The sequence below is a fragment of the Nerophis lumbriciformis genome, linkage group LG31, assembly GCF_033978685.3.
Source record: "Nerophis lumbriciformis linkage group LG31, RoL_Nlum_v2.1, whole genome shotgun sequence".
NCBI classification, from domain to species: domain Eukaryota; kingdom Metazoa; phylum Chordata; class Actinopteri; order Syngnathiformes; family Syngnathidae; genus Nerophis; species Nerophis lumbriciformis.
In genome coordinates, this window is record NC_084578.2 from 25,510,762 (window position 1) to 25,538,377 (window position 27,616).

A 27,616-nucleotide genomic window follows, 5' to 3' on the forward strand; every position below is an offset into this window, starting at 1 on the left:
ATGGAATAGCCTTCATTTCTAAGAACAAGAATAGACTGTCGAGTTTCAGATGAAAGTTCACTTTTTCTGGCCATTTTGAGCGTTTAATTGACCCCACAAATGTGGTGGTCCAGAAACTCAATCTGCTCAAAGGAAGGTCAGTTTTGTAGCTTCTGTCCCGAGCTAAACTGTTTTCAGATGTGTGAACATGATTGCACAAGGGTTTTCTAATCATCAATTAGCCTTCTGAGCCAATGAGCAAACACATTGTACCATTAGAACACTGGAGTGATAGTTGCTGGAAATGGGCCTCTATGTAGATATTGCACCAAAAACCAGACATTTGCAGCTAGAATAGTCATTTACCACATTAGCAATGTATAGAGTGTATTTCTTTAAAGTTAAGACTAGTTTAAAGTTATCTTCATTGAAAAGTACAGTGCTTTTCCTTCAAAAATAAGGACATTTCAATGTGACCCCAAACTTTTGAACAGTAGTGTATATATATTAGTACATATAGTATATAGTCTATATATATAATATATTACCATGAATTGATTAACGTGGACCCCGACTTAAACAAGTTAAAAAACGTATTCAGGTGTTACCATTTAGTGGTCAATTGTACGGAATATGTACTGTACTGTGCAATTTACTAATAAAAGTCTCAATCACTCAATCAATCAAACTTGCAGTGAGCATGGAAACAAACATAAAGTTGGTTATGGTCTGCATCAACGATGATTGTGAGTAAACTAGTGTGAGTTGATAGATATGGTGCAGTGCTTCTCAAATGGTCTATCTCAGGAAGAACATTTTTTTCCCCTATCAAGTCGTGAGTCAAATTTTTTAATCATTCAAGTTTATTTCACAGGAAAATAGCACAGTAGACTTGTCTTGTTAATCGGTGTGTCTTTGACTAAAATAATCTTGTTTTGTCACCAGAAAAATGGCTACAGCTAAAGCATCTGGTATTGTTGCCAGAAAAACTAGTACAATTTCTGTATTTGTCACCAGAAAGATGGCTAAAAATATCGGGTTTTGTTGCCCCAATTAGTTTAAAAAAATACATTTCAATGTCTGTCTTGACAAAGTGGAACAACAGAGTGCTGGAAGAGGTGAGGGAGAGATGGAAGTTGATGAGCTGACTATCAATGAATGATGTCCCAATCATGTTTAATTATTATTTTTTTTGCCTGGGAGTCATTTGATTTTGAATATTGATGGCAGAAATACAAAACCTCCCATATGAGGAAAAAAACAAAAACTATTTTCTGAAAAACAAAAAACTATTTTTTGAAAAACAGTTTCCTACAGAATGATTTTTGGTCAGGTGACTTTTTGTCACAAGGAAGGGTGGGATAACTTTGTAAACAGAGCAGCTTTCGCTATTCTTATAATCCCATGTTAAAACTGAAGACCATAAAAAAATGCAGATAGGAGACTTTGAACTATGTACATATTTGTAGGAAGTCGATGGTCCTCAGAGAGAGATGACACGGAGTAAACACTGAAAGGTGAGACCTGGTTGACAACGTAGTTAGTGTAAACTACCCCACTTGCAGATTTGATAAATGTTAGTTGTAAAGATCATCTGAGGCGACAGTTAATCATATTACATTTTTTGTATGATGCACCAGGCAGGAGAAGCGGAGTGTAGGAGAAATTGAGCTGGCTAAATCAGGAGAAAAAGAGAGAGAGGAGGAAGGGCAGTAGAGATGCGCGGATAGGCAATTTATTTCATCCGCAACCGCGGCAGAAAGTCGTCAACCATCCGCCATCCACCCGATGTAACGTTTGATCATAACTGCATCCGCCCGCCATCCGCCCGTTGTTATATATCTAATATTAATAAAAAAAAAAAAAAAAGGGTGAAAACTACGCGAATTGCACCTTGTGCAGACAAGATTTTTCGATCGGACACGGAGGAATTAGCGATGTAAAAGACCACGTTGGGACAAAAAAACACAAGTCTAATGCCGTTGCTAGTGATACAAGTGGAAAACTTTCAACGTTTTTCGTCGCCCAAACATTCTTTGGATGTGATAAATGCCGAAGTTTTATTTACGGAGGCAATAATTGAGCATGGACTTCCAATCGCACTGGCTGATCACATGGGACAGTTAATAATGTAATGCAACCTTTAAAAATCATTACGCGGTGATCGCGATCCCAAAAATAAACTTTTCTTGCATGATAATGTCCAGAAAAATTCGCTTTATATTACTATAGAGTCCTTTTAACGAATGAGTTTGATGGTTTATCACAAACCTTAAATGAAAGAAGTCCTTTGTTCTCCTGCAGCATGGCCTTGCTTTGTGTTTGGTGCGCGTGTCGGCTGTATTTCACAGCACGACATACTGTTAAAAGTGTTTATACTATTTATACTTTCAATTAACAAATTGAAGTCTTGTGAAAGGTTGACAGGATAACTGGCATTAACTGTCAAAATAATTTCAAACTATTGAAGTTAGCTTACAGAATAAACATGTCAATCAACCCATATGATTTTTGCTGTAATATTTTTGTTTTGAAAAGTCACTGTGACTGATAGAAAAGTGATGGTTTTAGCAACATTTTAACCTGTCTGAATGCAATCAATCATTTTGCGAGCAAGCAGGTAAGCTACGCGGGCGGAGCGCGCGGAGTGACCCATGTTACGAGCCCCCGGCCACGGGGGTGGCGGGCAGGTAAGCTGCTTACCTGCTGCGCGTGACGCCGGCCGCGGCGAAAGCGGACGAGGCGGGGTGTCGGTGCGGTGGGCGCGGTAGTGACCCTGGACGTGCGTCGGGCCCTTCTCGCGGATCGCCTCAGCTACGGCTCCCGGTGGGGCCCTCTCGGGGGAAGGAGCCTCGGTCCCGGACCCCGGCGAGGCGTCCCTCCGCTCCGTAAAAGTGTCCATCTCTTTTTTTTTTCTTCTTCTGTTGTGGCATATGCTGCAGGTGCCTGCTCGTTTTTCGTATGTGGGTAACAACATTTAACTATGTATATATATTTCCCAATTGGTTTAACTGCCACCCGCAAAAAAAAAAAAAAAAAAAAACAAAAAAAAAAATCTAATTAATCCGCCCGACCCGACCCGCGAGCGGATAAAATCTTATTTTTTTAAATTTCATCCGCCCGATCCGCGGATAATCCGCGGACTCCGCGGTTGTGTCCGCAAACCGCGCATCTCTAAAGGGCAGCAAGAGACAGACAGCCAGGAGAGACCACACCCCAGAGATGAGACTGAGAAAGCAGTTGCCACAGTAGCAGAAAACATCTGACTGGGGGCAAGGCCGAAAAGCAGTGTCCACAATGTTGATGTTTTTTTAAATGATAAATGAGTGCTGAATATGTTTTTTTTCTCGCGCTCTCATGAATTCTTTGTGCCCCAGTACAGTATTAGGTCTAGTGACGCCCCTGCAGGGCACCCTATGCTTTCATCCAGGATGTATATGTATACTATGAAGCCAAAAATGATTTTTTCTTTCATGATCCTCTTTATTTTGAAAAGCATCGAAATACATTTTGGTGCCGGTACCAAAATATTGGTATCGAGACCACCCTATCGGTATACCGTACAACTCTAATATTTATTATGGGTGTAACGATTGATCGAATGATTAATTTATGTTGCTAAATTTCAAGTATGTCGCTCTGTGCTTGGCAAGTTTGACTCCAAAGAGATTGGCATTGATCCAAGATCGTTTTATAATGGAATCAATCAATTTCATCGATACCAGGAAAATATTGGATTTAAAGAACGGCAGACATCTGTGAAAGATGTAAATGTGTGTAGTTAGTCGATGACAAGAAAGAACATTGCTGTTTTTTTTTTTAACTTGTTGGCATAAAGTACAATCTTATTTGTTAGAAGATTGATATAGTTGTTTATCATACCAAAATAAAAGACTAAATACTTGCCTCCGTCAGTACAGTCGGACTCTGTGGTTTCCCAATTCATGGATCTTTGGACAGCCTTCTTCCAGCGAGCAAAGCGGAAGTCGCTTTCTATGAGATGACAAAATAAGAGGATTTTGCATTCACATCTACATTTCAAAGTAAAAGCCGTTTATTTTCTGACCATCACAGTTGATCTGAGGCTCGAATTTTTCACAAGTGATGCGAGGAAGACTATCAGGGCTCAGGTTCCACACGTTGACACCCTCTGCGGACCCTGCTGCCATGGCGACTCCCAGGGCCGTGGTCTCTGACATGCAAGGTTTCACTGTGCAAACATGAGCAAAAAAAAAAAAAGTTTTATGAGGGTGGCAGGAAGTTGAAGCCAATTAGAGAACTAATCTCGGTATTAAAGTCTCTCATATTCATAATGGATACTTCCGCCCGCTAAAATACACCCCCTTGCTTGCTATTGTCATGTGCCAGAGACTAAACTAGTTTGCATTCATGAAATTTATGTTTCGGAAAGGTGGAAATTGATGCTAAGTACTGGCAGTCAATACAGAAAAATCAGCCAATAAAGCCAAAAACAAATAGTTGATAATGCCAGCCAAGGACAATAAAATGTTATCCAAAAGGTGCACATTTTTTTCCATAAAAATATGGAAAATCTGCTGATGGCGTATTTGACAAAGAAACAGCTGAAAGGAGCTACAGTGGAAGTACCGTGGAAGTACACTCTGCAAGGTAAATGTACATAAAATTGGATTACTTTACTGTACTTGTTTTTCATAGAATATTTGTTGTCTATATTTAGTGATTCCTAAACTGTGCTACATGTACGCAGTGGTATGCAGGCTCCATCTAGTGGTACGTCAAATAACCACTTAATTAAACACAGTGTTACTGTTCAAACTGTGTATAATGCTACAGTGGCCGAACATAGTTAATAACCTGTTTAATAAAACCTCTGCCTTTTTTTTAATTGAATATTTAGGCCTACTACACTAGAGTATTTTTAATGTTGGTCATTACGGTGGTCCTTAGAAAGCCAAGTGTTTTCTGAGGTGGTACTCTGTAAAAACAGTTTGAGAACCACTTGTCTAAGAGTCTGTTTGTCTTTTTGAAAGGCATGTTACATGTTAAAATTGTGATGTTTTGGGGCATAGCACCAATTAAATTAATATAAAGTTATTTCAATGGGCAAGATACGAGTTACGAGCTCGGCCACTAATTAAATTCATAAATTGAGGGTCCCACATTATATGTAATTAATATATTAATTAATGTTGAATTAAGCTTTTTTAAATTGTAACATGTGTATAATGTGTCCTGGGTTTAATGTTGATTATTAAATAGTAAGCAATACACTTGAAAATGTTGAAACAAAAACATTTAGTAGCAGCAAAGAATCTTCAAGAATATTTTCTATTTTACGCTTTAAACATCCAATAAGGATGTGCCTGTTTGTCTTAACAGTTTGAGGAATGTTGTTGGTAGAACGTGTGGTGTTAAACGTCAGCTTTAAGAAGGTGTGTGTTGTGTTGTCGTACCGACACACACTCCCAGGATGTCAGCCTGCAGCTGCATCAGTAACGTGTTGGATGTCATGCCGCCATCCACCTGCAGCTGCAGCAGAGGAACTCCACTATCCTGATTCATGGCGTCAACAATCTGCACCAGAAAATTCATACGAGCTCTGTTGATGAATTGCTGGCAACTAGTTGTACAAAATGAATTATTCATAAATAGTGTGATAATAATACATATTTTCTTATTCAATATGAATATTTCCTTATTTTTATGTAAAATCAAGCCTGAAATGATTCATATTCTGGGCAAATGTTAACTTAAAAGTTCCTTTTTTTCAAGCGACAAGTTTTTTTTCTTTGTAGGAAATAACACAGAAAATAAAATGTTATCAATATCGGAAAAAAAAAATATGTCCCAGCTTTTGTTTACATTCAAACAAAAACTTTAGGGGGTATGAATATTTTTTTATATATATTATATAAAAAACATATATTTTATAACATTTTGTACTTGCTTAATCTAACACCAATATTATTTAATTTAATTGTATTAAATGTGTTGGTTGTATGTTGCTAAAATCTGAACATATTATATAAACATAATATACATACAGTATACAATCAAGTCAATTAATATTGATGATATGTAAGTAATAGAGTAAATGATTATTTAAGACATAATTACAATTAAATTAATGAATGAATAAAAAACATAAAGATAATATATTGATATGATATAAATTATATTTGTCATATATTTTGAATACAACTGTCCAGATTATATTAGTAAGAGTGCACAATATTTCTTTTTCAAGCCATTTATTATTATCGGTCCAATAATTATCGCGCACCTGTATATTTTAGTGAAAAAGCTTTGTTGTTTGACTTAACCTGCTAATATATATTCAATTTAAAATAACAAACAAGGTTAAGCCTGTACACACAACTTTATTGTACATTATTATACAATTTTTAACATACTGTAAATAAATAAATATGTCAACCTTAATTTATCAATTTCTGTGTAATTTTATATTATTATAAAAAAGATTTAAATGTTGAATAAATAGTAATGAAAGCTGCCCGTATAATAAATGTATATTAAATGTGTTTAGGGATAAATGATACCTCTCTGGTTTGGAAGCAGACGGCCTCCAGAGCAGCAAACGCCAAATGGCTTTTGTTGGTGAACTGTGTGAGACCACAGATGATGCTGCAACACACACGAGCTGATCAGCACCACGCCTCAAACATGCCGCCCAACTTTTCACAGCAAATATCGCCATTGCATTAATAAAAATGCAAGGGAAATAGTAAAAAAATATATATATTTATATATATTTTTTTTTTTTGAGTTGTTAAACTCGGTGACCCGGGAGGAGCTCAGAGTCAAGTCAAGTCAGGTCAACTTTATTTATATAGCACGTTTACGACAACTTTTAAATTGAACCAAAGTGCTTTACAGGTTAAAAAAAAGCATAGAACAAAAAAAAAAAAACAAAGAACAGAGTATAGTCCCTGCTCCTTCACATTGAGAGGAGTCAGTTGAGGTGGTTCAACATTTAGTCCTGATGCCCCCTGGACGCCTCCCGAGTGAAGTGTTCCCACCATGCCCAGCTAGAAGAAGGCCCTAGGGTAGACCTTGGACAAGGGGGTTATGTCTCACAGCTTGTCTGAGAAAGCTTCAATGTTCCTCCAGTTGAAGAAGTGGCCAGAGACTAAGCAGTCTGGACTTTCCTACTAAGATTGCTGACCCCACAATCCAGACTTGGATAATTAGATGATTATGCTAAATTGTTTTGCTGAGCTTTTAGCTAGCATTAATTATGTATATACTGTTGCGTGACCAGTCTTCCACTAAGGGAATGAACCACACTGGTCAATCCCAAGTTCTTTTGGATGGCATATATGTTGAGTAAAAAGGACCCCAGAGATAACTAAAGCTTTAGGAGACCAGCCCTTACAATGCCACAATAGCATCAGCAAGAAGAGGTCTAAATTCAAACAAAAAGAGTAATCTTATGAAGAGCGAAAACGGTCCCTCTCGCCCAGAAAGGAACGCAGCTGCTTTTTCAAAACAGACAAGGAACTGGCCAAAACAGCTCTGTGAGCCGACAAACAGGAGCCCTTAAGACAAAACAAAGAGTTTACTAAAGTTAAAGTTAAAGTTAAAGTACCAATGATTGTCACACACACACTAGGTGTGGCGAAATTATTCTCTGCATTTGACCCATCACCCTTGATCACCCCCTGGGAGGTGAGGGGAGCAGTGGGCAGCAGCGGTGGCCACGCCCGGGAATCATTTTTGGTGATTTAACCCCCAATTCCAACCCTTGATACTGAGTGCCAAGCAGGGAGGTAATGGGTCCCATTTTTATAGTCTTTGGTATGACTCGGCCGGGGTTTGAACCCACAACCTACCGATCTCAGGGCGGACACTCTAACCACTAGGCCACTGAGTAGGTAGCGGAAATAAGATAAAAGCAAGGAGGTCACGAAAAGACACACTACATGGGAAAATACTAGCAGCTTTAAACATGAATATGGATGAAAAAATAATACTTAAAAATATCTCATTTTCACAATACATACAGTGCATCCGACAAGTATTCACAGAGCTTCACTTTTTTACATGTTGTCATGTTACATCCTTATTCCAAAATAAAATTCTTCAGAATTCTACACATGACAACGTGAAAAGTTTTTTTTTCAATTTGCAAATTTATTAAAAATAAAAAAATCACTGTGAATACTTATGTGCATGTGGTTTGTAATTGTTTTTATTTTCAATAAATTAGCAAAATTTGAAAACTTTATTTTTTTCCATTTTGGAATAAGGCTGTAACAAACAAAATGTGAAAAAAATGAAGCACTATGAATACATTCCAAATGCGCTGTAGATATTATGGATGTAACGGTATGGTAATTATCACAGTATCGGCGTTTAAAAATTCTCAGGCTAATGTCATGGCAGGCTAATGGTATCAAGGAGAAAACATCTTGTTGGAGTCTCTCGGTGGTCCGATAAAGGTGTAGAGATGCATACTGAAAACCGCTATGTTTTTTATTCGGCTAACCGTCGTAGTTATGACACCTCCGCCGACAACAGGTGACGACGTAACGCCTGCTAGCTTCTATGAGTGCGAAATGTGAGTTTTTTTAGACTCTGGATTTTGTTCAGTTTTATGTTTTTGTTGCTTCATGGACCTTTTGCCTGTGCATTCCTGTGTACATTATCTAGCCCCTCTGTAGTTTTTGCATTTTTTTGTATATTGTGCATCAACTTTTGAGTACCTCTTTTTGTCATTAAATACTTTATTCAAATCAACTGCCCCTATGTCATTGCATCTTGGGGTCACGCCACCTACACAAAGAGCAGAACGTAACATTCTCCAAATTTAACCAAAATAGTCTCATTTGTCTGGGTTGACTTTGTGCTGGTCTGTGCCATTAAAAAATATTGTTTTTATTGTTTTCATTTTGCAATATCAAAGATGAAAGCTCCCATTAGTGACGTCACCAGCCCAATGGTTTTCTCCAATTTCAACCAAAACTATTTGTTGTTTGTTTGTTTGCCGTTAAAATGATTGATTGTGCTGCCTACTTTTTAAAGTCAAAGTTTCCGAGAGTGACGTCACCTTTTACAAAATATCGAGTGTATATAGAGTACATTTTTACACTCCAGCAAGAAGCACCTCAACTCATTGTCAGTGAAATTCTTTTTTTTGCCGTCTTTAACATTATTTGTGTTTTCTGACTTTGTGGTGGGTGGGATCTGCAGGCACATTGCTAACTTGAAGGGAAACTGCACTTTTTTTGGAATTTTGCCTATCGTTCACAATCACTATTAAAAACATGACAATGGATGGATTTTTTTTTATGCATCCTAAATATTAAACGTAAATAAAAGTCAGCTTACAGCTCAGCCAATGGGAGGTCCTCTATTCCGTCCATAAAATTAAATAACTATTCAAGAAGAGCCAACAATACTCCATTTACATGCGACTTGAATATTAACCAAGTATTAGTGAATTTATAAGCGCTAACGCAGACAAACTATTTATAGCGGCAATGTGATCACTAGCATGTGTGCCTATGTTTACATCATCGACTGGTCTGCTGTCGCTTCCCTGCTCTTTGGAAGTTTATTGTAGATCATAAATCATGCATCTCACCTGGAAAGTAGATGGCTGAGAATGTAATCCGACAAGTTGGTACACTTTGGCAGCCATTTAGGACCCCGGAATGGCGAGAACTGCACGGAAAGACACTTGTTCCCCTTGACCCTGTTTCTCCGCGTGATGCGTTTTTTTTAATTAATGCGCCGCGTATGCTTAAAATGATCAAAATACGTAAATATTAAATATATAATTATATATTAATTATATATAGTATATATTATAAAATGTTATGTGCCTGTTACTACATCACATATATACTGTACTTACATCATGTTTATAAAACCTTAATGGAGATGTTTGGATGTTTTTTAAGTGCTTTATAGGCGGAATTGAGCGGCTCCCATAGCTCTATTGTACGCAGACTTTTTATCGCATTTTAGTATTTAGAATGCATTAAAAAAAACACATCCATCGTCATGTCTCTCATGATTGTGAACGATAGGTAAAATTCCCAAAAAAATGCAGTTCCCCTTAAAATATGATTTGCGTATTTAAACGGGAGCGTGGGCAGGCAGTGGCCCAGCTACTCCAACAAGTGTGCTCAATTCCACGTTGATTAGAATGTACAAAACAAAAGTGCTTGGATAAATGCATGGGCACACTTCAATACATCTGAATTTTTTTGTGCGCATGTTTTCTAGATTTTAAGGGTATGTCAATTTTTACTAGGAAATCCATGCAAGTCTTAATAAATGAGGCCCCTGCTCGCTTCACATTTTTCAGTTACTCGCTGTTAGACGTCAGTCCAGATGTACCATACCATAGATTAGAAGACTAGTTTACCCATTAAAGCATTTCTGCATTAGCAGTATGCCGTAAGCTTTGTACATAACTAAGTGTTAATTTACATTGACCAGAGATGTGATTTAGTGTCGTAAATACTGTGCTGAAAAGGTGAAACTTGAAAAGCTGTGTTAAAACGGTCTTAACTTTTAAATCAACAGAAGTACTTCTCCACAGTCTACTGCCCTTCAGCATTGAAGCTCGTTTGAAATCATGTAATTGCAGGACTAAAACACTTGCTTTGCATTCCTTTTTGATTAAGCATGTTTTGGTAGACATGACAACTTAGCAAGGAGGAAGAGGCACCAAGAAGTTACGGTCAAGTAATGCAATCATGACTGTTCAACACTATTTTTGTTTGATTGGGGAAAGGTCTTGCTCATGTCACAGCCCAAAAACCTAAACATATTCAAAATAAAGGCAGCACAAACAAGACTATTTTTGGTTAAATTTGGAAAGTTTGTTTTTGTTTTGCATTGTTCTTCTTCACTTTCATAAATTGTAATGCAGCACAGTCAATCATTTTAACTGCACAAACCAGCACAAACAAGACTTTTGGTTTTATTTGGAAAAAAAATTGCGGGCTGGTTGAACTTTAATTGACCTACAAAAGAATCTTTAATAACTCAGAAACAGAAACAGCACTAACAATTGAGACTATTTTAACAGAGTTTTGCGTGGGCTGGGGGGGGGGGGGGGGGGGGGGGGGTGTACTGCAGGTATGTAAAAAGTATGATATGTATTAAAAGAAGTTAATAAAAAAATGTCTTACCCGCGTGCACTGGGCTCCCAATATGGAGCATAAAGTCCGGAGAAAGCAGGAACAAAATAACAACCATACGACGTTCCTGCTGTGGCAGCTAAATTCTCTAGAATGACAAAATCACAGAAAACATGAATATCTGCGCTATCATAGACACGCCAATGTATTGTACACATGCTAACGCATTATAATGTAGATATACTAATGCATCATGATGTAGATATGCTATTTAATTATATTGTAGACATGCTAACGCATTATAATGTCCATCCATCCATCCATCCATCTTCATCCGCTTTTCCGAGGTCAGGTCGCGGGGGCAGCAGCCTAAGCAGGGAAGCCCAGACTTCCCTCTCCCCAGCCACTTCGTCCAGCTCCTCCCGGGGGATCCCGAGGCATTCCCAGGCCAGCCGGGAGAGATAGTCTTCCCAACGTGTCCTGGGTCTTCCCCGTGGCCTCCTACCGGTCGGACGTGCCCGAAACACCTCCCTCGGGAGGCGTTCGGGTGGCACCCTGACCAGATGCCCGAACCACCTCATCTGGCTCCTCTCGATGTGGAGGAGCAGCGGCTTTACTTTGAGCTCCTCCCGGATGACAGAGCTTCTCACCCTATCTCTAAGGGAGAGCCCTGCCACCCGGCGGAGGAAACTCATTTCGGCCGCTTGTACCCGTGATCTTGTCCTTTCGGTCATGACCCAAAGCTCATGACCATAGGTGAGGATGGGAACGTAGATCGACCGGTAAATCGAGAGCTTTGCCTTACGGCTCAGCTCCTTCTTCACCACAACGGATCGATACAGCGTCCGCATTACTGAAGACGCCGCACCGATCCGCCTGTCGATCTCACGATCCACTCTTCCCTCACTCGTGAACAAGACTCCGAGGTACTTGAACTCCTCCACTTGGGGCAAGATCTCCTCCCCAACCCGGAGATGGCACTCCACCCTTTTTCGGGCGAGAACCACGGACTCGGACTTGGAGGTGCTGATTCCCATTATAATGTAGCTATGCTAATGCATCATAACATTTACCATATATGCTAATGATTGATATCATAGATAAGCTAAAGCATTTTATTGTAAACATGCTAATGAATTATATCGTAGATATGCTAATGATTTATATTGTAGCTAACATAGATATCTATTGTAGATATGCTAATGCTTTATATTGTACATATGCTAATGTAATAATGTCCTAAATATGATAATGCAGTCTATCATAGATAAGAAAATCATTTAACGTCAATATGGTCATACATTGTGTCATAAAGATGCTAATGAAATATATGATATATATCCAGGGTGTACCCCGCCTTCCGCCCGTTTGTAGCTGAGATAGGCTCCAGCGCCCCCCGCAACCCCAAAGGGAATAAGCGGTAGAAAATGGATGGATATGCTAATGCATTATAACATACGTATGCTAATGCATTTAATATCGTATATACTAATTATTTTTATATCTTATTTATGCAAATGCATTGTATTCTTTACATGCTAATGCATTACATTGTATCAATGATAATGCGTACAACAACAAAAAAACATCCAAAGAGTGCCAACAATACTCCATTTACATTTTGTGACTTGAATATTAACCAAGTATTAGTGATATTGTTATTATAAGCGCTAACGCAGACAAACTATTTAGAGCGGCGCCGTGATCGCAAGGTTGTGTGTCTATGTTGACATGATCGACTGATCAGCTGCTTCCTTGTTTCCTTGCTGGTCAAACTTTATTCTAAATCCTTAATCATGCCTATCTCCTGGATAGTAGAAGGACAGAGAAGTATTCCGACAAGTTGGTACACTTTGACAGCCAATTTTGACCCGGAAATGGTGAAAACGACACAAAACGACACTTGGTCCCACTCCCCTTTTCTTCGCAAGGATTATTAGTAATTCTTCACCTAAATGGGAATACATGAATATCCCAGCAGTCGGCAGGCACCCTAATGATAGAAGATCTTGTAAAATAAGTGATGTTTTATAGTGTTTGTTGTCTCTCATAAAGCCTGCAGTGAACAGTAATCAGTGATGTTGTTGGAAAAAAGCGAACGTTGTGATGAATTTTTGAAATTACTCTGCTTAAAATGATCTAAATACGTAAACATTAAATGTTATTTTAAATGTGCCCGTTACCACATTGCATATAAACTTACATCATGTATGTAAAACTTTAGTGTAGGTTTTTGGATGTTTTTTTTAGGAGCTTTATAGGCAGAATATAGCATACTTGCCAACCATCCCGAATTTTCCGGGAGACTCCCGAATTTCAGTGCCTCTCCCGAAAATCTCCCGGGACAACCATTCTCCCGAAAATCTCCCGATTTCCAGCCGGACAACTATATTGGTGGCGTGCCTTAAAGGCACTGCCTTTAGCGCCGTCTCTCACCTGAAAAGGAGACTATTATATATGTCTCCGTTATCCATAGGTTTATCTATAACCCATAAAGTAGGCAGGCACGGAGCTATTTCTCAGCGTGTGTTTATTCCAGTCGGCACGTTAATACTGCAGCAGCTGGCTACGGGGTGTTAGCCAATGGCTTTGGCTGGGGGGCGGGACTTCCGGGAAAGATAGACAAGTTACGTTGTTAATAGGAAGTGGGTGTTCGAGTTTTGCCGGGAAAAGGGAGAGACACACATTGGAGCTGTTGTGTGGTTGAATTACATCTTGTGCAACAAAGACAAGACAAACAAAGAAGTCGTATGAGCCTACATTCCTAGGATTATGCCAGTACTCAAATGGCAGAACAAAAGCTACTCAAATAGTGAAAGGTAAGAGGTTTTTTTTTTTAAAGTAAGCAGCAAGTACAGTACAGTTAGTAGAATAACTGTGTTTTCATACTGTTTACTGTAATATATATATATATATATATATATATATATATATATATATATATATATATATATATATATATATATGTATATATATATATATATATATATATCATCAGCCGTTGTCAGTCCACTGCTGGACGAAAGCCTCAGCATGTTTCTGCCATAGTAAACGATCTCTAGCTGCTCCCTGCCACTGCACTGTTCCCCAATATTTGTCTATTTCATCTCGCCATCTCACTCTCTGTCTTCCTCTATTTCTGCTCCCATCCATGGGTCTCCATGATGTCATTAGGGAAGTCCATCTATTATCTGTTCTCCTACTGATATGTCCAGCCCACTTCCACTTATTTAATTTGATAGTTCTCATAATGTCTTGGACTTGCGTTTGTTTTCTCACCCATTCATTTGTTTTTCTGTCTTTATATGTGATTCCGAGCATATTTCTTTCCATGTTGTGTTGTGCTGCTGCTATTTTCTTTTCCATTTTATTTGACAATGCCCAGGTTTCAGCTCCATATGTCATGGTTGGTAACACGCATTGATTAAAGACCTTTCTTTTTAGGCTTAACGGTATTTCTCCTCTCATGATGTTGCTCAGTTTTCCATATTGGCACCAGCCCAATCTGATTCTCCTCCCTATCTCCTGTTCTTGACTCTTTTCTTTCAGGCTAACTCTCTGCCCTAGATAGATATATTCATTAACTTCATCAATTTCATTTCCATTAACAGTCACAGGTCCATGAGGTACCATGGAATTTGCCATAACTTTTGTTTTCTTCATATTAATTTTCAATCCACAACATTTTCTGGCATTTGCAAGGTCTTTAAGCATATTTTCCACTTCACTGATTTGCTCTCCCAAGACAACAATGTCATCTGCAAACCTCAGATGATTAAATTTGTCTCCGTTGATATCAACTCCTTTATCCTCCCACTCCAGAGAGCGAAATATGCCTTCCAAACAAGCTGTAAACAGTTTAGGCGAAATTGTATCGCCTTGTCGGACACCCTTCTTTAAGTGGATTTTCTCGCTTGGTTTGTGCATCGTAACTGTGGTAGTGCAGTTTGTGTAGATGTCCTTGAGTAATAATGTACTTATGATGAATTCCTTGATCTTGCAGAGCTTTTAGAACCGACTGTGTCTCCACCGAATCAAATGCCTTTTCATAGTCTATGAAGGCCATACAAAGTGGTTTGTTGTATTCTTGGCATTTTTCTTTGATCTGATTCAATGTATGAATATGGTCCATGGTAGAAAAAACACTCCTAAACCCTGCTTGTTCTCTGGGTTGGTGGCTATTAAGTGTATTTTCCATTCGATTTGTCAGGATTCTTGTAAACAACTTGTATATGTTTGAAAGAAGGCTAATAGGTCTGTAGTTCTTGAGGTCCCTCTTGTCCCCTTTCTTGAAAAGGATGATCATGTTAGCTTCTTTCCACTTCTCTGGCACTTTCCCCTGATGTAAGCAAGCTGTGTATAGCTTCGCCAGCTCCTTATCAATGACATCCTCCCCCTCTTTAATTGTGTCAATTAAAATATTATCTGGTCCTGGTGCTTTCCCTCGTTTCATGTTTTTGACTGCATACTGCACCTCCCAATATGTGATGTCTGGAATTTCTTCTGAGTCTATGGATAATTGAAGGTCCACTGACTGACTGCTTTGATAGAGTTCTTCATAAAATTCTTCAATCCTCTTTAAAATGATGTATGTATATATATATACATACATATATATATATATATATATATATATATATATATATATATATATATATACATATACATATACATATACATATATATACACATATATATACATACATACATATATATATATATATATATATATATACATATATATACATACATATATACAGTGTTGGGACTAACGCGTTACAAAGTAACGCGTTACTGTAACGCCGTTAGTTTCGGCGGTAACTAGTAATCTAACGCGTTATTTTTTTTAATTCAGTAATTTAGTTACCGTTACTACATGATGCGTTACTGCGTTATTTTACGTTACTTTTGATGTAGTATCGCCTAGAAACAGAAGCGCTGCGGTGCCGTTCTTCTGAATCTTCCTCTGTCACAAGCCGGAGAGAAGAAAAGAGGCGCGGTCTATGTGTGTGTGTGGGGGTGGGGGGCGGGGAGGGGAGGTTTGATCCGCGGTTTGATATATGAAACAAAAAAAAAAGTTGTTGGCACGTTCAGTCCACACACAGCGTGGTCATGGCGAGCGCAATAACGGAGGAGCTTGAACGCCCAGCGCCATTGAATCGGTGTGTTTATAAGTGCAGATTCGGTTGTGCAAAACAAGGGTTTTAAACACATGCTGAACGTGCTTGAACCACGTTACGACATCCCGTCGCGCACCCACTTCAGCAATAAGATTGTGCCAGATCTTTATGAGCAGGAGAAGAAAAAAGTTGTGGATGAACTATCCCGAGCATCATCTGTTGCGCTCATGACAGACGGCTGGACGTCCAGCGGAACTATAAGCGCTCACTTCATCACAGCAGACTGGGAGATGAGAAGACACGCCCCCTCTACGAGAGTCACCTTGCGCAGGTACTGACACAAGCAGTGGAGGAATGGAAGATAAAGATATCCCAGTCACACGTGATAATGCCAAAAATCAAATAATTACAGAGAATAAGGCAGGACTGGGACCACAGATAGGTGCTTTGCACATGTAGTGAATTTGGCATCACAGAAGGGAATCTCAGTCAATAGGACGGAGCGCCTCTTTGGGAGGATCAGGAAGGTTTCTTACTTCCACCCAAGCACAACAGCTGCTCATGTGCTTAAGACAAAGCAAGAAATGCTAAAGCTGCCTGCTCATACATGATGTCCCAACGAGGTGGAACTCCACTTATGATATGTTGGAGCAGCAGGCAGCTATATACTCTGCATTGACCCACAACACCCTGAAGACAAATGTCACCCTGTCTGATGATGATGTGAGAGTGGCAGATGAGGTCCTCTAGGTGCTTAAACCCCTCAAAAGTGTTACATCTCTACTGAGCACTGAAACTTCACCATCTGTGTCAATGATCCTGCCACTGAAAACAAGGATTCTACAATCCATGGCTCCAAGTGTGGAAGACAGCAGCATCACTCCAGATGTCAGGCTTTATTTCACTACCTATGTTTCAAGGAAGATGATGTTTCTTCTTATGTTGCACTTAAACTTGTTTTTTATTAATGGTCATTGGTCCAAGTTTAAAGAAAGGAGGAATGCCTTTTTATGTTGCACTGTTTTTCATTAATTATGTTAAAAGGAAAATAAAAATGCATGTCAAGTTGATCAACAGATTGTATTATTCTCCAGTGCAATAACAGTACTGAAATGAAGGCAAAAAGGGCATTAATGGGAGCTTTAAAAAAAAAAGAAGTAACTAAATAGTTACTTTTCACAGTAACGCATTACTTTTTGGTGTAAGTAACTGAGTTACTTTTGAAATAAAGTAACTAGTAACTGTAACTAGTTACTGGTTTTCAGTAACTAACCCAACACTGCATATACATACATACATATATATATATATATACATATATATATATATATATATATATACATATATATATATATATATATATATATATATATATATATATATAAGAAATACTTTAATTTCAGTGAATTCTAGCTATAAATATACTCCTCCATGGGTCTCCATGATGTCATTAGGGAAGTCCATCTAGTCCATCCCACCCCCCAAATCTCCCGAATTCGGAGGTCTCAAAGTTGGCAAGTATGGAATAGAGCGGCTCCCTCAGGCTCCATTGTAAGCGGACTTTAGAATGCATAAAAAAATACAAGCGGACTTTAGAATGCATAAAAAAATACATCTGTTGTCATGTCTTTCATAATGATAGTGAAGGATAGACACAATTCTTAAATAAGTGCAGTTTCCCTTTAACATTTCAAGTTTTTCTCATGACTAATTTTTGCTGTTTTTAAAAAAAGGGTGTTTTTTTGTTTAAGTGCACAGTAGTACCCCGGTTTTCGTACACCCCTATTAGCGTGTTTTTGACAGAAATTATTTTGATCCGTTTTCATATACGGTCTCGGTTATCGTACTTGTGTACATTGCACGAAACAAACCAGTCTGTTTACCCGCATATCTTTCCGTGTAATGGAGTTTTGTGACAAGGGACAAGTATTGAATGAGTATTGAATACCGATGTCTGAGGATGACTGCACGATGCCCATGTTGTCTTTCAACCATCGCACCACCGCCCCAGCGATCGCCACAGAGCCCTGTAAAACAAAGTGTTGGTGTGTAACAGCAGCACCACTTGGAGAACATTGATGGATCAAACATGGATGTTCCAAACCTCTAAAGCATAGCAAGCAGGCTGCTCCTTCCCTAGCTTGTAGGCTACGGTGGTGAGCAGGCCGTGCTCTGACAACACGGGCTGAGATGGGGAACCCCAAAGACGTTAAACACGAGCAGAAACGACATGTCATCATCGTGAGGGAACTTACTTTGTGTCCTGTGTTTCTGAGCATGAAGCAACCGGTCCCATATCTAACATGACAAAAATACAAATGCAGTGAATAAACAAACACGGTAATCTTATCCAGATTTTAGTTTTTTTAAATTTTAGGCCCATGTGTCACTTTTCAAAGCCAAAAGTCTAAAAGTTTGCTAGCAAAGATGAAGAACGTAGTGAAGGACGTACGTGTTTTTGGTCTGACCTTCCTGGAAGCACATCTGACCAACCAAAGCTGCCGACTGATCACCAAGACACTGAGAACAACATTGTCAACATGAGCAAGCTATTGTTGACTAATTAAAAACACAAATTTTACCTGAAGTCATTTTTAATAATGTCGACTTTTTACAGATACTAATCACGCTATATACCAGTAAGAATGAATTGTAAAAGTTTTACTGTGAATTCAAGTCTCCATAATATACTTGGTAACATATACACAGGTATTTGGACATATAATATACACATATGCTTTACTTTTGTTTCATTGATACCCTGTCTGACCTTGACTTATCTTTACTTATATTCCTATTTCTACATAACCTCTGTTCTTATTGTGTCTTTTATGCTTTTATATATTACAATGTTTATATTTTAGTGCTGTCTGTCATCTTTGTTTAGTGAGCCAAAGACATGTTTCCACCTTGGTGGACAATAAATCAATTATATGATTATTTAATAGATAAATAATACATTGAATGGCTAAATCAATCTAGATCATCAGGACTCCTCTTCGTCCTATCCAGGAGATCACAAAAAGCCGCTGCCTGACCAGGGCTCAGAAAATCTGCAAAGACTCCTCTCACCCGCACCAAGGACTGTTTTTACTGCTGGACTCTAGAAAGAAGTTCCGCAGCCTCCGAAGCAGAACCTCCAGGTTCTGTAACAGCTTCTTCCCTCAGGCCGTAAGACTCTTGAACGCATCATAATTATCCCCTCAACTCCCCCCAAAATGGATTAACTCGCTGGAATAAAAAAGACAATATAACATACATCCATAAACGTGGATGCATGTGAAAAAGTGCAATATATTTATCTGTACAGTAACCTATTTATTTATTTATATATGCACTTTATTGCTTTTTTATCCTGCACTACCATGAGCTAATGTAACGAAATTTCGTTCTTATCTGTACTGTACAGTTCATACTTAAATGACAATAAAAAGGAAGTCTAAGTCTAAAGTCTAAGTCTAAGTCTTAAGTCTAAATATTGAAAAGATAATTGAAAATAAATATAAATAAATCATAGTTTGGACATATAATATAAACATATAATAAACATACTGTATATTAAAACAACAAATGTTTAATTTACCAAATCATTTATTAAAATATAAATTGTGAATCAAATAATTACATTTAAAAAAACAAAAAAAAAAACATCTGAATTTAATTACTTTTTCTTTAATAAAAAACGTCAGTTTAAATCTTTATATATATATATATATATATATATATATATATATATATATATATATATATATATATATATTAAATACATATATATAATACATATATTAAATACATGTATATATATATATATATATATATATATACATATATATTAAATATATATATATATATATATATATATATATATATATTAAATACATATATATAATACATATATTAAATACATGTATATATATATATATATATATATATAAATATATATACTGTATACACATATATTCTCTGCTGGCCTAACATAACCAGAAATCATGATCATAATTAAAGATAAAAGTAATTTTTTATTTACTTTCTCTAAATACATAAAAGTATTTATATTTTCTTCAGGTCTTATTATGCTCCTTCCAGTGCTGTTGTTTTTAGGTTAAAGTTGTTATCCAATCAGAATTCAGCTAGCTTATGTTGCCATGCTGTACCAAATCTGCCCGGGGCCTTCAGAATCAACAATGCGGGCGTCTGTGCACTGTAATTGAACGAGCACATACAGTCGATAGATAATTGCGATAGCCAATCAGATCATGAGTCAGTAAGGCCTTCTAGCTGTGATTGGATACTCACTGTTTGAGCCGTGGCGGTGCTATGTAGTCAGCAGAGCCACACCCAGTACCGTTGCGATAGCCAATCAGATGACAAGTTGTTGACAGTAGCTATCTAGGTAGCTTGATGTTAATGAGACTATGATTGGATACTCACTTGTCATTCCAAAGTGAGTATCCAATCACAATTTGCAATTTCAATTTACTAAAGCAGGAAGTGTTGCACCGTAGCCATACCGGGCTAGCAGAGAAATCACCAATACTCACTTTTTTAACCCACAAAGAAGGAGAACAAAACGTTGATTAAGTGGCAGATATATATTTGCAAGGCCATTTTCAAGAAGGATAAAGAGAAACTAGATCTTGTGAGGCGACGTCGGCCAACCCCGGAAGCTAGCTCAGCTGTCCCGGTGATGAAATGGGGAAATGCCTGCCACTTCCACTCGACTCAACCGACTCCGAGCGGTACCACTGGCTTATACGGCGTTGAATGGGTGCTACAAATTGTGAGTTTAATATGTTTGTTACAATTTTAATTTTGAAAGTACCACATAAGATATGTTTTAATTGCTGATGCGGGTTTAATGATTTTTAAATGTGCCAGAAAATAACCCGTTTTGTACACTGTTGAGATGATTCAATACTCAGTAGTGAGTAAATGTGTTTCTGTATAGTATTTCTCCAGCAATAGTCATTTGGTGACAAAAATGATGGTATTTTGAGAGATAATCATTGAAGTCGGACATCACTGAAGGCCGAGGTGGAAGCGCACATCCCGCCACTGATATATACATATTATATGTACATGTATATACATATATATACAGTATGTATGTATATATATATATATATAAAGTCAGGAGCCTACAATGTTAAAAACATACATGACACAAAAAAGTGTAAATGGAATACAGTCGCCCCTTGCCACATCGCAATTAAAATATTGCAGCTTCATCACGTTGCTGATCTTTAGTTTAGGCCACGAGATGACACCACACCAATCAGAGTGTGCTATTCAGTACCATGGCCACTGACTGGCTCAGCCCCAGGCAGCATTGCCATATTAGATAAAAAAAAGTCTAAAGGAGAATAAAGGGTGTTATTTTATTTACTGAGGGCTACCATGTTGGAAAAAATATATATTTAGAAGGTCGTAAACAGGTTTTTTATGGTCTAGCTATGAAAATATTTAATTTATAATGAATGATTCCTACTTTGAACCAATTAATATCAATAAAGGATGGTTTACTATGTTAATATTTAAGTATTTGATCAGATCATATATTTGTACACTCACTAAATCGACGGGGGCTCAAATACTTCCTTTCTCCACTATACTTAAGAAGAGTCTGTAGTTTCATTTCTTGAAAAGATCTATTCTGTAACAAAACTAGTTGCTGATATGAGGTATATGTTGTGACTTTTGTGAGATTCTTTATGTCAAAATGACTGCTAAAAAACACATTTGAACAGTACTGCATGCACATAAACAGTTCTACTTGCTGATACACTGCTAATTACAGAGCAACTTTGTAAAATAAGTAAGATGAATATTAAAGCTTCACACTGTAAGAAGTAAAAACGTTTTACCCCAGAGATCGGCACTCCTTCAAGGTTGCTTGTTTTCTGGTAAAAGGAAGAACACAATTAGTAACATGATGTTACTGGCAAAATATATATTGACAATGCAAGAGTTATATAGTATTTGGATAGTCAGTAAATGTTTTATTCATCAAAATATTTGAATTAAAAAAATGCAAATAAACAGCAATCATAATAGTCAGCAAATTTTGAAATTGTAATTACAAAGCTAAAACACAAAGTGATTTATTATGTATATATATTATTTATATATATTATGTCTATCAATGTCTTGGCTTTTGTTTCCTAACTCGCTTGAGTTGTAGTTGGAGGCGGCACCATGAGACACACCACCATTTCTTATTCAACGTGCTTAACATTTACATTTGCCACCTGACACTTCTTTTCTATGCTTCTAGGTGATTTTATCTACTACGTGGTCTCGGTCATGAACAAGACAAAATCTAGCTTTTGACGTACAGAAAGAAAAAAAGACGAAATGAATACCATTTATTTTATTTGGGCAAAGATATACAGATAAACAAGTTTCGTTACAACTTTGAGTTTTGCTCAAAGCTTTGTGCACATAAAAAACCCCAACACATTTTGTAATTAGCGCATAACAGAAGCCATTAATAGAGCATGACGACAAACCTTCGACTACATGTCTTTTTTTTCTTTCTTTTTCCACAGGAAGGTTTGAAAATTAACACATTTTACTATGACCGGATCACATGTACTGTAATTTAAAGCATTGTTCGTAATGTTCCTCCTTATTTTCTTTTAGTTTTAAAAGTAGGTTTGTGAGTTTTGCACTTCCTGTAGCTGTGCTTAACCTGTCGAAACATTGCAACAAGTACCTGCTTGCTTAGGTACGCCCCAACACTTTATGGTGAATCACAAAGTAAAAAAAAAAAAACACCAGCAGACACTGAAACAAATCATTTTCATTTGTTTTAATCAGCTCCTTAGGTCATCCAGCAGCTATGAAATAATAAAACCTTCCCTTTATCTCGAAAATCCAAAATGAACACTTATCGTTTAACAATCTCTGTTAACCATTGCAAATCACTCTTGCAAAAATTGACTTATGATCTATTGCTAACTATGGATGCTGAAGCATCATCCATGTTGCTGCTACTTGATCTTAGCGCTGCTTCCAATACCGTCTATCATAACATTTTATTAGAACGTATCAAAACACGTATTGGTATGAAAGACTTAGCCTTTTCTTGGTTTAACTCCTATCTTACTGACAGGATGCAGTGTGTTTCCCATAACAATGTGACCTCAGAGTATGTTAATGTAACGTGCAGAGTTCTACAGGGTTCAGTTGTTGGCCCTGCACTCTTCAGCATCTACATGCTGCCGCTAGGTGACATCATATGCAAATACGGTGTTAGCTTTCACTGTTATGCTGATGACACCCAACTCTACATGCCCCTAAAGCTGACCAACACGCCAGATTGTAGTCACCTGGAGGCGAGTCTTAATGAAATTAAACAATGGATGTCCACTAACTTTTTGCAACTCAACGCTAAGAAAACGGAAATGCTGATGATCGGTCCTGCTGAACACCGACACCTATTTAATAATACCACCTTAACATTTGACAACCAAACAATTACACAAAGCGACTCGGTAAAAAATCCGTGTCTTATCTTCGACCCAACTCTCTCACTTGAGTCACACATTAAGAGTGTTATCAAAACAGCCTTCTTTCATCTCCGTAATGTTGCCGACGCTGAGATCATTATTCATGCGTTCGTTACGTCTCGTCTTGATTTCTGTAACATATTATTTTCGGGTCTCCCTATGTCTAGCATTAAAAGATTACAGTTGGTATAAAATGCAGCTGCTAGTCTTTTGACAAGAACAAGAAAGTTTAATCATATTACACCTATACTGGCTCACCTGCACTGGCTTCCTGTGCACTTAAGATGTGACTTTAAGGTTTTACTACTTACGTATAAAATACTAAACAGTCTAGCTCCATCCTATCTTGCTGACTGTATTGTACCATATGTTCCGGCCAGAAATCTGTGTTCTAAGAACTCTGGCTTATTAGTTATTCCCAGAGTCCAAAAAAAGTCTGCAGGCTTTAGAGCGCTTTCTATTCGGGCTCCAATACTCTGGAATGCCCAACAGAGATGCTACCTCAGTAGAAGCATTTAAGTGCCATCTTAAAACTCATTTGTGGACTTTAACCTTTAAATAGACCCCTTTTAGACCAGTTGATCTGCTGTCTCTCTTTTCTGTTCTGCCCCCCTCCCCTGCGTAGAAAGGTAATCAGGTAACACGAATGAGGCGCTAGTTGTTCAAAGTCGGGACCCGGGGTGGACCACTCCTCTGTGCATCAGTTGGTGACGCCTCTGCGTCCCCACATCTGCAGTCCTTTCCAAGGTTTCATGTTGTTTCCATTGGATTGAGTTTTTTCTTGCCCTGATGTGGGATCTGAGCCGAGGATGTTTTTTTGATTGAAACTTTTATTAGTAGATTGCAAAGGAAGAGAATACATTATATGAAACAGTACAGTTTACACAGTACAGTACATGTTCCGTACAATTGACCACTAAAGGGTAACACCCGAATAGGGATGATGTTCGTTAAGAAATTATCGATGTCGATGCCATTATCGAATCCTCTTATCGAACCGATTCCTTACCTGGTCTCTTATCGAATCCAGATAGGTTGTTGTGTGTGCATTGAGTTCCAAAAGCCGTAGATGTTATGTGACTGGACCGGCACGCTGTTTATATGGCGGAAAGGCGGACGTGACTGAGGACAGCATGCGGACGTTAAAGGGTGAAGGTTTCAGGTGAGAGAGGACGCTAAAGGCACGCCCCCAGTGAGCATATAGTGCTGCTGTGTGTGTTGTAAATAAAAAAATTGCCGACAAACACATCACCAACATGGACGAGGTGCCGCTCACTTTTGACATCCCGGTGAAGCACACTGTGGAGAAGAAGGGGACCAGCACGGTAGCAAATCGATACGCACAACGGGGCAAGAGAAGTCGGCTTTTACTGTTGTGCTAGCTTGCTATGCTAATGGACAGAAACTGCCACCTATGGTGATTTTCAAGGGGAAGACGCTGCCGAAAGAAAAGTTTCCACCTGGAGTCATCATTAAGGCATGACGAAGTAACTCCAACCGCTGGACATGGGTGTAAACCTACTCAGTGGCCTAGTACCTACTCAGTGGCCTAGTGGTTAGAGTGTCCGCCCTGAGATCGGTAGGTTGTGGGTTCAAACCCCGGCCGAGTCATACCAAAGACTATAAAAATGGGACCCATTACCTCCCTGCTTGGCACTCAGTATCAAGGGTTGGAATTGGGGGTTAAATCACCAAAAATGATTCCCGGGCGCGGCCACCGCTGCTGCCCACTGCTCCCCTCACCTCCCAGGGGGTGATCAAGGGTGATGGGTTAAATGCAGAGAATAATTTCGCCACACCTAGTGTGTGTGTGACAATCATTGGTACTTTAACTTTAACTTTAACTTTTTTAAACAGGACGTCCAAAGTGAAGTTGTGAGCGTCATGGGAGCGATGGATGACAGATGAACACAGCTTCACGAAAACTGGGAGGCAGCGTCGGGCGAGTTACGCCGCAATCTGTGAATAGATCGTGGATGCTTGAGCTAACGTGTCTGATTGCACTGTTGTTCGAGCTTTCGTAAAAGCAGGCATCTTTTCCGAGGAGCCCCGCCCCGCGGCAACGAGACTGACTTTGAAAATCACGAGAGGGAATCTGGCGTGTTTGATGGAGAACTTGCCCAGCTGTTCATTTCGGACACAGAAGATGAGGACTTTGATGGATTTGTGGATGAGGATTGATCAAAAAATAATGTGAGTACATTAATAAATACTTCCATAAAGTACAACCTAACTCCGCTTTGCTCCTGTTGCCTTTTTAAAACAGCGTCCATGCATGCTAGTGTATGTTTTAAGCTAGCGTATGTTTTAAGCTAGCGTATGTTTAATCATGCCTGCGCCCAAAAATACGCTGCGCCTTATTTATGCGTTAAATACAGAAATAGCACCCGTAACTGACACGGCGCCTTTTAATACGATGCGCTCTATGGTCGCGAAAATACGGTATAGTGGCTACGATAACCGGTTCTCAAAAAGGGATTTTAATCCATGGAATCGGTTCTTTTCTTATCGAAGCATCGGGAGAACCGGATTTCGAACATCATTCCTACACCCGCATACGTTTTTCAACTTGTTTAAGTCGGTGTCCACGTTAATCAATTCATGGTGAATTCATGGTATGTTGTTGTGGCGTGTGCAGCCCTTTGAGACATTTGTGATTAAGGGCTATAAAAGTAAACCTCAGTTCAGATTTAGTTTATTTCGAACATGCATACGATACAATGTAATGCATCACATATTTCCAGTTGTTTCGTTACAGCACGTCCAAAAAGGAGTAGGTAGAAGCAGAGCTTATTTAATCCTACCCCTTTTCATATCATAGCAATTTTATCCCATTTCCTTGTTCTTTGTTAGTAACAGAACATTGAATAAATAAACAATATAACATAGTAAGTAAACAAATATTAAATACATAAATAATCAATATCTCAAAAAAAAAAAGGTTCAAGATGTACATCATAATTTTTGTTCTGTGTACTTTGTGAACACTTGTAGTTTGAACAGTATCTTAAACGGAATCATATATGGTGCTTTGTTTGATTTCTTTGCGTAATCCATTCCATAATTTAATTCCACATACAGATAACCTTTATGAGCATACAATTGTTTTATATTAGATTTTCCTCTAAAATTATATTTAGACTTCTCTTTTGTTGAGAAGAATTGTTGTACATTCTTGCGTAGCAGGTTATAGTTCGCTTTGTGCATAATTTTAGCTATTTGCAAATGCACCAAATCGTTAAATTTCAATATTTGTGATTCAATAAATAAAGGCTTTGTATGTTCTCTATATCCAACATTATGTATTATTCTAATTGATCTTTTGTGTAACACCGTTAGTGAATGAAGCGCACATTTGTAGTTGTTTCCCCATATTTCGACACAATAACTCATATATGGTAACACTAGTGAGCAGTAGAGAATATGAAGTGATTTTTGGTCCAGAACATGTTTTGCTTTATTCATTAGATGTGTTTCTTGTACAGTTGTATATTTTTTACATGAGGTTTCCAGTTAATTTTATCATCTATTATTACACCCAAAAATGTTTTTTCTTTTACCCTTTTAATATCTACTCCGTCTATTTGTATTTGTGTTTGACTTTCCCTACTACTCTTACCAAATAACATTATTTTAGTTTTACTGAGATTCAAAGATAGTCTGTTTTTGTCAAACCATCTTTTTTAATTTGTTAATTTCTTCTGTTATTTGTATTAGCTTTTGTGTGTTCTCTTCTGAACAAAACACAGTTGTATCTTCTGCAAATAATACTAACTTTAAGTCCTCTGTAAATTTACAAATGTCGTTCATATAAAGATTGAACAATTTTGGTCCCAGTAGTGATCCCTATGGTACGCCACAAGATATTTACAGCTCTGTAGAAGTGTTTTCTCCTATCTTCACGTAT

At 38.0% G+C, this 27,616-nt stretch overlaps 1 protein-coding gene across 3 annotated transcripts in view; it reads right to left on the minus strand.

Annotated features, from left to right (window-relative positions):
- LOC133574243 (glycerol kinase-like) overlaps positions 1-27,616 on the minus strand; it is a 77,138-nt gene that overhangs the window by 20,462 nt on the left and 29,060 nt on the right. For 2 of the 3 annotated variants that reach the window (XM_061926343.2, XM_061926341.2), the window contains 11 exons: positions 22,063-22,098; positions 18,651-18,718; positions 18,454-18,496; positions 18,303-18,383; positions 18,147-18,225; positions 11,130-11,226; positions 6,522-6,606; positions 5,415-5,535; positions 4,046-4,189; positions 3,886-3,972; positions 3,464-3,735 (listed from right to left, as the gene is read on the minus strand). In XM_061926343.2, coding sequence (XP_061782327.1) covers positions 3,692-3,735; positions 3,886-3,972; positions 4,046-4,189; positions 5,415-5,535; positions 6,522-6,606; positions 11,130-11,226; positions 18,147-18,225; positions 18,303-18,383; positions 18,454-18,496; positions 18,651-18,718; positions 22,063-22,098 — 885 coding nt within the window. In that variant the 3' untranslated portion in view covers positions 3,464-3,691. Of the gene's footprint in view, positions 1-3,463; positions 3,736-3,885; positions 3,973-4,045; positions 4,190-5,414; positions 5,536-6,521; positions 6,607-11,129; positions 11,227-18,146; positions 18,226-18,302; positions 18,384-18,453; positions 18,497-18,650; positions 18,719-22,062; positions 22,099-27,616 lie in introns of those variants that run through there. The other variant, XM_061926342.2, reaches the window with a different exon arrangement.